The 13,075-nt window shown below is 42.0% G+C and overlaps 1 protein-coding gene across 3 annotated transcripts in view; it reads left to right on the forward strand.

Annotated features, from left to right (window-relative positions):
- Positions 1 to 13,075, forward strand: part of GRID2 (glutamate ionotropic receptor delta type subunit 2) — a 565,730-nt gene that overhangs the window by 487,947 nt on the left and 64,708 nt on the right. For all 3 annotated transcript variants that reach the window (XM_005498033.3, XM_065062416.1, XM_065062415.1), the window contains one exon: positions 2,589 to 2,784. In XM_005498033.3, coding sequence (XP_005498090.2) covers positions 2,589 to 2,784 — 196 coding nt within the window. The remainder of the gene's footprint in view (positions 1 to 2,588; positions 2,785 to 13,075) is intronic.

Below are 13,075 nucleotides of genomic sequence, written 5' to 3' on the forward strand. Positions count from 1 at the left end.
TTCATCAGTGATGCTTTTGCATCTGTCCGTGCTGGATTTCATAGCGCTCCTGCCAGCCCATCCCTCCAGCCTTTCTGGGTCCATCTGAACAGCAGCCTGTCCTTGAACAAGCAGCTGGTCCCCAATGTTATGTCATCTGCAAATTTGTCAAGAGAGCGCTTGCTCACCTCCTCCAGGCTCTTGGTAAAGACACGTTGCGGGTTTAATCTCTGTGGTACTTGTTACCAACCTCTGAGTAGGATACAACCCATTAACAGCTACCCTGCGAGCCTGATTATCCATCCAGGAATTTATCCGTCTGGTTTCTCACCCAGCCAGACCTAATGACCTAATTTGGACACAAGAATATTGTGGGAGACAGTATTGGAAGCCTTGCCTAAAGTTAAGGTAGACTATATCCATTTGTCTGGTTGTGTCTACAAACCAAGTCATTTTACTGTAGGAGGCAACCAGACTTGTCAGGCATGACTTATCTTAGGTAAATCCATGTTGACTGCTCCCGGTCAGCTGCTTCTCCTTTATGTGCTCTGAGAAGACTCTCCATGATGTTGGATGACCAGCAAACTGATGACCAGTTGTGCAGAAGCTGTTCTTGTTACCCTTGGGGTCCTTGGAGAGCATCCCCTCCATATGAGTGTTGGCTTTCCTAATGCTATCCAGAGTTGGGAGGAAATGTTTCTAAATTCCCCCTTTGTAGCCTGTCCACATTCGCACCTTGTGTATATTGTTTGATGAGATTACGGCCTTTTGAAAGTCTTGGCGTTTTTTCAGTTGTTTCAGTGTAATAGAGGATCGAATTGCTTTTACTGGAGAAACTTACCTGGTGGCTATGTCTGATCTCCAGGACTGATCCTTCAAGTTGTATCAATCCTTATTCCAGTTTAGTTATTAGACCTCAGTAGAACATCTTGGTTGTTTACTTTCCTAATTCCCACTATTACCACTGGGGCCTTTTAGAAAATATTTACTGCTTCCCTTTCACATGCTGCCTGTAATAAGGTTTCAAGTTTTTGCTAACAGCTCAGCCATTTCATATTTAACCTTTCAGAAGTCACAAGTGTTTATCTGGACCTGTTTTTTGGTTTGGTTTTTTTTAGTTTTGGTGTTTTTTCTTTCTTTAGTTTTGTTTTTTGTTTGGGTTTTGTTGGTGTTGTTTGTTGGAGTTTCGTTTGACTTTTCAATTACAAATTAACCACGGTACTTACTTTCCTGATACCGTAGTTTCCTAGAGTCTCCAATTTTGATCCCTAGGAAAGAGGGTGTCTCATTCCTCTGGTAGAAGACTAATACACTTGGTTTCAGGAAAAGCTTCATCACCTTTGATGATCCGATACGTGTACTGGTTCTTCTCAGGTTCCCTACTGCTTAGATTCTTGAAGAGCAATGCCATCCTGTTGGAGAAAGAGGAGAGGATTGTGGGCTTTTTAAGAACATTAGTTATTTACTCTTCAAAATTAAATTTATCCTTTCCTTATATTATCTGCTTAGAATTTAGCTCTCCTTCAATGTTTTCCTGAGCCCATATGTTTGAATTTCAAAGGGTTTCTTTTTGACTCCATGAACCTCTAAACCCTTGCTATTGAGCTCTGCTGATTTCTTCTTTTCCTGCTTTCTGTTGTGTCCAGAGTCATCCATATCCTTTGAGGTCCGATTACTGTTTTCTTCAGTGCCAGCCCTGCAACACCTAGGAATTCCCCTTTTTTCTGCCTGTAGGGCCGTTTTCACTGGCCTTTATATATACATGTTTCAGAAACACACATATATATGTTTATACATATGTTTCAGAAACACAACTTGGAACTTGATGGGTTTCCTCTATTTGTATTTGCATTTTCCGTGGCTGTGATGAGCTTTTACAATTTACTTTTGCCTACTTAAGGCAGCATTCAGCTCCTTGGTTTGTCCTTAGGTGTCATCCACTAGGTTCATCCAATTTAAACCAAGTTAACTTGTGCCGGGAAAGCTGTAATGAGTTTTAGGCAGTAGACATATTGCAGTCGTTATTTTGAAGCTTTAACGGATGCCATTAAAGAAGCAAAGGTACGAGAGACCAATTCTATAGGACAGGAGAATAAGGGCCAAGAGGTAAGGAGACTTCAGAGGGTTCTAATAGACCGTTATAAATCCAAAGCAGGGTTGACAAAACCATGTTTGGGATGTTTAGAAACTTTTTTAACTGGTTAATTTTTCTTGCTTATAGGGAAAAAGATAAGACTAGATAATATGTAAAGCAGAGCAAATTTATTGGGCTAAATAACTTGAACTGTGATGAAAAGGCAGTTCAGGAAACCACAACAGAAATCTTCCTTTTGCTGAAAATAGCATGGGATGTGACCTCCTTCTGTTGCTCCCTTTTCATCCATCTTCATTTTTTCCACCCTTTCCTTTCACTTCATATTCCTCCTTGCTTCTTAAACCATAAAAACGATTTTTCAGTCTCACTTTGACTTTAAAGAAAATATATACTAAAAAAAAACCTGTCTTGACAGCCATCTTCCTCCGTGTTGCCCTTTGCTCGCCTGCAGCTCCTTCCTCTTAAAATTGTGGCTTCAAGTCTCCCGTGTCTCTTTTCTTCTCCAACAACCAAGGTCTCTCCAGGACCTCTCAAGGCAGACGGATATTCCTTACGGCACCGTCTTGGACTCCGCGGTCTACGAGCACGTCCGAGTGAAAGGGATGAATCCTTTCGAGAGGGACAGCATGTATTCCCAAATGTGGCGGATGATCAACCGAAGCAACGGCTCGGAGAACAACGTCGTGGAGTCGACTGCAGGCATTCAGAAGGTACTGGTACGACTGAGTGTTTGCTTTCCCATTGGAGGTGCTCTGCTCTCACACCACATTTGCGTAGTTGTTGCTTTTAACTGTAAGAGATGCGTTTGCACCCAAATGATCATGCCCAATACCAATTTCTGCAACCTCTTGCATTGGCACGGGGGATTGGGGCTTCCCAGCTATGTAGCTTGTTTTCAACTACATCATAAAATGTAAGTATGTTGAGTATTTGCTCTGAAAGGGATTTATAGGGATGAGAGATGAACGCGTTTTTCAGGATGCAAAATGGGAAGAGGATCGCTGGACTCGTAACCCCAGAAGACACAGCAATGTACTGCACAAAGCTTAAAGGTCTTTGAATAAAAGACATTGATTAACTTGTTTTTGTAGACTCCTGGTACTGAAAACCTCATCTTTCAGTTGTAGCTCCGAGTCGTGTATCTTTTGAGAAAGGCAGGCAGAGAAAGATGATCTGGATATAAATAAGAATCTCACAACCACCTTCTGTAGTGAGTTTAGCAGGGGGAAAATATTTTTGAGAAGGGGAGTTAATTTTTTGTAGGTACATTTGTGATTGCAATAGTTGTGCCCCATGTTTTCATTGATAGCTGCAGCTTTTATAACAACAATAGCACATGAAAGGGTTCAGTATGAGAGTGAAAATGGGTTCATGAGTGACTGTATACAGACTTTATCCCTACCGTTGTGTCTTCATATTGAGAGTTTTAAATGATACCTGAGAAATATTATCTCTTACAGATTTTATTTTAAACTTCAAAATGTGAATATTAATTAGAGCGGATGTCCATGGAGTTGGGCGTTCACTTGTTTTAAGCTTGGTTTAGAGATTTCTTTTGTCTCCACCTAAATCCATTTGCCAGTAAAACCTGTAATTTCTGGTGTTTTCACGCTGGATACAAACACAAAAGAGAGAAGAGTATGTTGAAAAGAATCACAAAATCACTGGTGATCTCTTGATAATAAAAGAGCCACAAAGTATCAAAGATTCTTTGGAGTTTTAAAAATCACTGATGCACCCTCTATATTTATATCTAGATCATATTTTCCTCTCTGAAGGACTAAACAGCATGAACGAAGAGGCAAGAGAGGCCCTGGGGAACTGCACTTTTTCAACTCTTTAAGAGAAAGTCATAAGCTGAAAAAGCAAGGCAAAAAAAAAGAAGGAAAAGACAGTCTGAAGCCTTATGGGCTGGAGGAAATTGCTTTTTTTTTTTTTTGTAGAAAAGATATTTTAGTTCATTTTGTAAGTGACTGATAAAGCTGGGGTTTGCCTTTTGTATAAAGCAAAGCTGCCCTCCCGGTTTGCCTTCCCAAGTTATACTAAAGGTGTTGGAAGAATCGAAACCCAGAGCATGTCAAACACAGCCGTGTTGACTAATGTCGTTTAGCTGAAAAAACCCCACCAGTGGATCATGCTGGCAGGTAATTCCGGATTACAGTCTTTGATTTCTCATTCCTGGAAGCATGGCAGTCGCTGCCTTAAAACCTACAAACCCAGAAGTGTCTGAGTCCTTGAATTTCCCTGCCTCTGCTTCCCAGGAGCAAGCACTTGCAAATTATAGTGTTGAAAAAACAAATTGCAGCATGTGAGCAAGCCAGTTTTAACATATCAAAGGGCTCAGGCCTGATTCTGATGAACTTACGCATCCACCTGTGAGCGCACACTTTTCTGCCTTTCTATTACCTTACAGGACGAAATAACACTGAAAATGATTATTTGCCAGTTGCTGTTCGCACATAGGCTTTGGGGAGATTGTATTTTGCCTGCTCAGGAAGAAAGCTGAATGAAGAATATGATGTTAAAAGCTAGTCTTAGGCAAGGAAAATGAATAGTTTAAAAGGTAGCTGGCAAGAGGCAGGGATTATAAACTCTGTAGCATACTTGAAAAAAATGAAAGCATTTCAGAGGAAAGAATTCAGTGTCCTTTCGGCCTATTTATATGATTCGTAATGTTCTTTGGGGTCTCGAACGACTTTAACCAGCCACATCAGAGCTATTAACTCAACCAGGTCATCGCCCTGGACAAGCTCAGCCACCAGGTCTCCCTCTGTGCTTCATTTTGTTTCCACCATTAATCAGCGCTAAAGCACGACTGAACAGCAGTTTGTCCAAGCTCTCTAAGGCCGTTACGTGTTTCTGGAGCTGAGACTTAATTAGCGCTTCCTAATGGGTACGGGGAAAGGGATTTCCACTAGGCTGCCTAATGACCGTGAAGGAACGGCAGTAGGAGAGGTGCCAGTGGGTGAGAGGTGTGCAGGAGGGATGGATGTGGTGGACATGTTCTTCTTTAACAACAACGAGGTTAAATTGGGTTTTCTAGTCACCATTGCAAAAAAAAAAAGGCTTTTCCAAAGAATTTTGGTATATCTTAAAAGTCCTTGAGTTTTGTCTCGCTTTTATTCTGCAAGCTGCAGTGGAGCTGGCACTCTCTATTTTGAGGAAAGCAGCGGTTTAATAGTAATGTGCATATAAACAGGGGGAAGGGAGGGGAATCAAACACTGATTGACTCATGGCATCATCCTGCACGCTCGGCAGGACCGCATTGCTCGCTGTACCGGCGGCGTCCTGGGGAACGGCACCTGCGTGAGCCAAAATACAATACAGCCAAATGACAGTGATTGTGTAGTCCCGTTTTGCATCAGGCAATCTACCACTTTGACCTGCTTTTCCTGGCAGGGGAGCAGGGCAAGGCAAGAGAAATAAGATGGGAAGGTGGTGTCATTTGAAGTTTTCAGGTTTTGTTATTTATTGGTCCTGTTCTTATAAATCAGGTGCATACATATCACTCTGTGTGCTGCTGCTCCACCCATAGTGAGCGGCTTTATGCACCATGAGGTCTGGTTCAAAAGCAGCTGAGTAGATTCAGCGGAGTTTTAAATGCCTCAGACAGAAGACAGCCTGAAAGCACAAGTGCTTTAGACATTTTCTACCACTTATTGTCTCTTCCTTTCTCAAAAGGCAACAAAAAGCAGCTGAAGGTCTGAACTGAAGGTAGCAAGGAATTCAGTTGCTTGTCTTCCCGCTCTGTCAAATCAAAATGGATGGGGACGTAGCTGTATTCCTACAAATGCTTGGGTTATTCTGGAGAATATTCACTTTTATCTTCTTTTTTATTATTATTATTATTCCTAAGTGTTTCGTGTGTCTCAAATTGATTTCCATTTTGCATAGGTTATGAAATATGCATCTTATTCTGTCGAAAGAATCTCTGTTTTTGCTGAAGTTATTTATTCGGAGAGGATTTGCAGAGGCCTAAGTCATGCCTGCTTAAACATTCATTGAGGACTCCAAGAAAAATCATTTAGGCTTAAACATATCACATTACATACCTCTTTATGTCTTCTTAAAAAGCACATTACCCTGCTTAATCCTTTACAAGCACCACAGGCTTTTCCTATCCTTGGAACTATTCCCATTTAAAATATAATGAAGCGCTTCCATTGTGCCCTTGTCTGGTCTTTCTTCCCTAGAGTATAATAGTGCCTAATGCCCTATCCTCCCCACCTTGTTCCTCTGAACATGATACCGTAGCCTAAAGCGTCTACATTTTTCTCAGCAGTACAAAGTGGAAAATTCCTTTCCCAGGCTGCACAGGCAGAATCCGAACGCGTTTGAAACATCTCTTTAACTCTATCTGCAAAATATTTAGCCGGTAGGAAACTTGTGAATGACTGTCAGGTGAAATAATGTTTCTGGATGATGCATTTAAAAGAAATTCCTCTTAGGCTCTGCTAATATTTCCTCCTCAACTTTCACACGGTATCGAAAGGAATTGGGCCTTGAGACTTGGATTTTCTTGTGATCCTACTTGCACTTCTGGTGGGAACACGCCGGCAACTGCTGAGCCCCTTTGCTTTCCCTGGACACTGTGGGTGGCAATTTCACCTTCCTGAGAACACCCTAACAGTAATAATATCGTTTAAACTACCTGTGAATAGCCCATAAGGAAGCTTTGCTAAGGTGATTTATCTTGGGAAGAAAGGCGTGAGAATGATTTGCAGTTCTGTGCTAGAACAAATTGTTAGTAAGTGGACGTGGTTATTCTTAATTTGTTTTCAGCAGTAGCAACAGCAGGAAGATTTCTATTGATGGCCCAAAAACCTTCCAAATTAACTGTTTATCCTGATTTACTCACAAATTTGCCATTGGAATTGCCTTTCTGGTGGCAGATGAACTGATCTGATGGCACTGTGGAAAGTTCTAGTTAGCATGTGCAAGTCCATACATCTTTGTTGTGAACATTTCGGACCATGGAGTTGGCCACTAAAAAGACACTGAAAACAAGAGATGCAGATGAGATGTTCTGTGTCAGGTCTACAAGTTATAAGGTTCAGGAGAATCCTTAAGACCTTCACAAAGGTGCAGTTTATCTGTTTTGCAATATTCATCTCCAGCACAGTCCATGACTTGGAATTGATGGGTGCCTGGGGGTGCCAAACGTGCTGTCCTCACTTTGTATTATCATGGGTGGTGTGTCTCCGTATAATTCTTCATGTATTCTTCTCAACATAAAACCTGAACCGGATTTACCAGTGACGTGCTGTTAATAATGACAGCAGGAATGCCTGATCCACTGACACGAGCATGTTTAATAGCTTGCCAACATGTCAGTTTATGGGGGCAGGGAAGTGGAGTATGTTTCATTGCAAAGCATATTTCTCATAGCCTTATCATAAATTGGCATCAGTTTGCATGAGCCAAAAGAATAATCAGCCTGGAGAAAGATATATATATATATATTTCTTTTTTCCTATAATCCTGTGTATCTTTGCTTTCCATATCTAGGGCCCAAACAAACTAAAAGTGGTGGAAAAATTTAGAGTCCTGACCAGCAAACATTCCACACACAGTGTGGTGTTACTTCCAGGCATTATCAAAAGGTTGATAGATATCTGGATTAGCTTAGGGGCTCGATGTGTTTTGGATGTATAGTAACTGATCTGTGACAGTTAACGGAGCGTGAAGAAGGTTCTGTGCATAGCGTTAAAAATTAAATGTAAAACTCTTCCTGCTGCCTCGTTTCCTCAGAATTCGAGGTAGGCTCAACAGAAGTCTTGTTCTCCCTCACGAACACTCCGAAGCACATACTGAAGTTTGATCTAACTTTGTAGAGAGTTTGCACAGGTTTTATGTTGAGTGGAACAGCTGTCAGAGTTATTTTCAGTAGAGTTTGGCTTTATTCAAATGAAAATGTAAGTCAAAATCCAAGTCAGCCTAGATACCGCGAAAGGGATCTACACAGACACGTGTTTGTCTCACATCTGAACAAGCCAACTACTGCCGTCTTCCTTTTGTCTCCATAGTTTCCTGAAAATTTTATCTGAGTTCGTCTTCTCCTGTTTCATCTTAAGATGCTCCCGAATGTATTTTCCCCCTTTTGCTCTCGCTGAAATGCTGTCCACGTTGGCTTCTGCTCAAAGGTCAGTCTGCATGTGGCTGCCAGTCACTTTAGCGACCTCAGATGTCACCGATGTCCTGCTGCAGTGCCATTCCTGTCTTTGCTTGCCCTCTTTCTTACATCTCGATTATTTTGAGAATTTCCCAGATCTGTTCACCAGATTTTATGGGCCATCCTACATCCAAGACCATCATCTTTTCTTTCTATAGCCCATCCCCGAGTATTCTCAAGTCCAGACAAATTCAGGCAGTGGTTCCAGGGAGACAACTGGCAGTTCTGCTTTTCTTACACTAGACTGAGCTCTTTTTATCTGAAACAAAATTAGTGTGTTTTCTTCTACTGGCTTTTCATGTCTGACCATTAACGTAGTTCAACGTGAAACCTATGACTGACCTAGTTACCTTCGTTTTCTTTCCTGTGGGTTTCTATTGCTTAAGCTTCTGTGTGTATTTTTTTCCATAAGATGATTTACCCATACAACATCCAGTCCATTGCTTCAGTAGTTTTCAGTGTAATTTTCTCTGGTATTTGCAAGATGCTGTTTCTGCATTTAGTTCTATTGAAAAAAAAATTAGAGAGGAAGAGGGGAAAAGTCTTGAGTTTCAAGGCCCTTCGTGGTCATTTCTGACGTGGAAATGATTTGTGTGAGCTTCCAGCACAACTCCTTTTTCAAGCAAGCATCTTTCTGCTCTCTGCAAGGACTGTTCTGTAAGGCATGAAGTTTTCCCTCAAGACCGCAGTCTTGTCTGTTCTTCAAACTCCTTAACACTCCCCTTTGTTATTACACTAACAAAAACCTTGACAGCTAGGTCTCTGGTGTACTACAGTCACTACCCATCAACTGAGTAGCACTGTTTTGTTGTTTCTTTATGCTCTTTCCCTTCATTTGGGTTATTTTATAACAGCCAAATAAGAGGCGAGAGGGGAGCTCACACGATAGTCATCTCAATGCCACCACAGAGGTGATGAGGGTGAAACCAAGGAACTCCTGTGCCCCAGGATGAGCTGAGTTAATGAACACGACCACTATCAGAGGATGATCTCTCAGGAAACAACCTCTCTGTGTCTGACCTTTCATCCTCAAAGGAGAGCTACAGCCTAACTTCAAAAGACAAGCGTGGGAGCTTACGTGCATAACAGTCAGATACAGTATAAAAAGATATGGGGGGAAAGGATTTTATTGGGCGATCGGTCCTTATTACCTCTTGGTTTCTCCAGCTTCAGTGGTACCAGCTACATATTTCTCTTGAATTGTCCAATTGATTAGCATCAGTCTCGGAGTCAGTTTTCAAATCTTGAAGATTTATGCTTGTTTTCGGAGGTTCGTTTGCCTGAAAGCTTGGGTATTTGGGGGTACCCCCACAGATAGATCCCTTCTTCTGTTTAAAGGTCATTCTCTCTTAAAACCTTGCTTCACTTAGATCCTTACAGTGTCATGGCTGCAGCTGTACTCCCGTCATGTGTAACTTCAGGTGCCTAATTTAGATGTCCAAGTTTCTTTCTCAGATATCATAGACTGACAGTTTCCTTCTCTAGAGAGTGGCTGGGAGTGCCTAAGCTGATTTTTCTCGGCAGTTTATTTTGTACAGTACCTATCAAAATAAGATCATATTCCATGACTGGAAATGGCAATAAAAAAAAAAATAAGAAATAGCAAAACATACCCTGAGGAACTAATTTTGCTTGAATCCTGTAGAATTGCATTCTGCAGAGAGCCGAGTCCTGGCTTCTCAGCTAGAGGAAGGATGACTGAGAGCCCTTGGAGGAGTGAGCGTGGGGTGGGGGGGTCCCCATCCTTCATCCTGGTGCACAAATACAGTGGTCGTTCATGAGAGAAACGTCCCTGAATTGACAATAGGAGACCAGCCCTGGAAAAGCGTGAGGTGTGTGGCTCTGGGAATTGCTGCCAGAGTAGTTTGTACCCCCAGTTGTTTCCATGGCCATATCATACCATAATCCTGAGCTTTATATGCGAGAGACTTTACATTTCTGAATAACTAAGCAGCATGAGTGCTGCTCTCCTTTGCACTGGCGAGTGATTCGTTGTAGAAATTCCAATCTCTCTCCTGAAGCTGAGATTTTTGGGGGGTGGGAAGTTTTGGGAGGGAGCAGGGACTAAGAAAGCTAACCAGTTAAGAAATTATTTAAGAAAAAGAGTGCGTTTTGAGTCTGTGATTGTAAAAGCTGAGCACGAGTGTGCCAGGGTAATGCTCGAAGGAACTTCATTTGTTGCTGAAGTATTCTCTAAGGAAGCACCTGTTAGAAAGGGTGGCATAAACACAAAAGGATGCTCAGCCCACCCCTACAAACAAGTAGCTTAATTAGTGCATATTTGGATCTAACAGTAATGCTGTTGTCACATTCCATTAGAAAGGAAAAGGTTCCTGAGTATTTACTATGTGACGAGCGCATATATTATGCATTAGCACAGGGGAGGTCTGGAGGAGAAACAGCTCTAGTGGGTGCTGTTGCAAACCATCTTATGAGAAAAATCCGAGCTTTAGTAAAGAGTGCGAAACAGGAGGTGCCTTTACACAGAGATTTGCAGCAAAATGGAAGTTCTGTTACATGTTACTCCCTCAATTAAAACCAAAAGAAGATGATCTTCTGCCTTCCGTATATCAGCTGCAAAGGCGAGGGATGTTTGGGGAGAGAAGCACAGAAAAGGCTAATTTTTCAAATATGAAACAGGAACCCGAAATTTTACCTGTGTATCCCGAAATGGTGGTTTATGTTTACACACCCCAGGTCTGTGCTTCAAAATACCTCCATGCATTTGAATGCAGGTACAGGCTGTAGAGCCGGAGAGATCTCCAGGGTCTGGTTTGGGAGACTGGAGACTGCACAGACTTTTGTTGCTGGCTGCTTTTTAAAATTGCCCTCAGTCTTCTGACTATACATAGCGAGGAATATTCTAGTAAAACTGTATTTTATTGAAATATAACTATGTATTGAACCCCAAGTGTTTTGAGGAAGAAAAAAAAAGAAGGTTATGTTGTGTTTAGGGAGGAAGGGAGGAGGAAGAGGACCAGCTTGAAGCACCAGATGTAGTGCTTCAAACTGGGTAGTTGTTGCACAAAAATAATTGGTGTCATATTAAGCAGAGTGGCAGAATAGATGATGAAGTTTTTGGGGCTTCAGCCATACTCATGCCAACAGAATCCTGAGGCTGAGCTATAGGATCGTCTTTCTTTAAAGGACACCTATAGTAAGCAGTAAGTCTCCAGTGCTGTCAGGCGGCACTAAGGTCTGAGCCTTATTCACTTGCCTCCTCTGGAGGGATGTGAGATGAAAACACATCTCTTTACCTCCCACTAAATATTTCAGGGGCTTTCAAACCTGTTTGGTTTTCTCTCTCCTGTTCCTCAAGCCCACAAGGCTGGCATGTGTCGGTGTTGTGCTCGCATAGACATCGACACATGACAATGGTAAAAGACCTTTTGTTGTCTGCCATTCACCTGGCACCTTTCATACGCAACAAAATCCTTAGAAAGCCTAACATAATAATGTGGGTTTATTCTATAGCATATATTAAGATGCCTCCTGCTACTGTTTTTTACTGACCTGATTCTGAGATGTTTTCTGAGTGCTTTTCTTGGAAAGAAATGTAGATGGAGTGAACTTCCCAGCCGTCAAGTTAATAATTTAGCAGTAACAGCCCAGCATTGAACAAGGTATGCCAGGTAGGCAAGCTGGCTTTCTAAAAGTATGTCAGCTAAAAATAAAGATAAAATTCTTCTGTTAAATAAGCAGAATCTCTCCTTAGGCCGAAGAGTAATGACAATTGTGTTTTTTCCACTACTTTATTCTCTTTAGCTAAATTGCCAGCGAGCAGTTTATGTCTCTTTGTAGTTGAATTAGGTGGCGGAGTTGTCCGGTTCGAAAACGTGGCTACAATAAATCAGTTTCTTTTTAATAGCCAAGCTATGGGAGGAGAGGATTAAAGTGCCACATAGAGTATTTTAAGAAGCATTTTAAACAGGCCGTAATCACATTTCATACCTCTGTCAGTTTGCATAAAATACCCGATCTAGGTAGACCGCTCGACTCCCCGGCTGGGACCGCAGAGGCAGGAGAGGGTTGTTTGTTACCGTTCCGGCTCTAAAGCTCTCCCACTGCACCGGGGTTGATTGGTGTTTGTGGCTGTTTGCAGAATGGCTGGTTAATCAAATAAAACAGCCTCCGTTCCCTGCTGAATGTGAAAGAGGGAGGGCTATAAATACCAGGGGCTGCATTGAGAGGGGTGGAAAATATGAGTCTGTAATGAAAAAAAGAGTAGAGAGCTGCTGCATTATACAAGTCTAAGTACCGAGGGGTTCTGGTCATAACATCAGTCAAAGAGCAGAAGCTTTGGTTGTTTTATCGCTCTGACCTCTGGACAGGATTTCCTTATAATACCTTTGTAGCAAGAATTCTAAACCCATAAGTAAACAAATCTAGGATATGGCACCTTTTGATTAGGGAGTCTTGTCCCTAATTCCCGGGAAACCTCATAGTTTCTCGTCAGCCTTCCACTAAGTGCTGGCTGCAGTTCCTCAGTATTCCTTTGGAGAAGAGACGGATGACCAGGACATCTTTCTAGTGATTGATCCAAGGTGCTGCAACACACCCCGGTCCAAAACCATCTGAATTTGTGACCTCTGGGACGCACTGACAAAAGTGATCAAGTGCTAACGTGTTGCTTGAAGATCTCTTGGAGTCGTGGGCGTTGCAGTTCACGGCACAGGCTGGAGACAGCACACTGAATTGTAGGGACAGATCGGGCAGGTGGGGACAATTTCTCACAAAGGGAAAAACATCAGCTAATGAACGTTTGCAAAATGCTTTTGGTCCTTCAGATGATGCTATTATTAAATGGAACGTTTTTGCTTATCCTGTA

The sequence above is a fragment of the Columba livia genome, chromosome 4, assembly GCF_036013475.1.
Source record: "Columba livia isolate bColLiv1 breed racing homer chromosome 4, bColLiv1.pat.W.v2, whole genome shotgun sequence".
Classification (NCBI taxonomy): Eukaryota; Metazoa; Chordata; class Aves; order Columbiformes; family Columbidae; genus Columba; species Columba livia.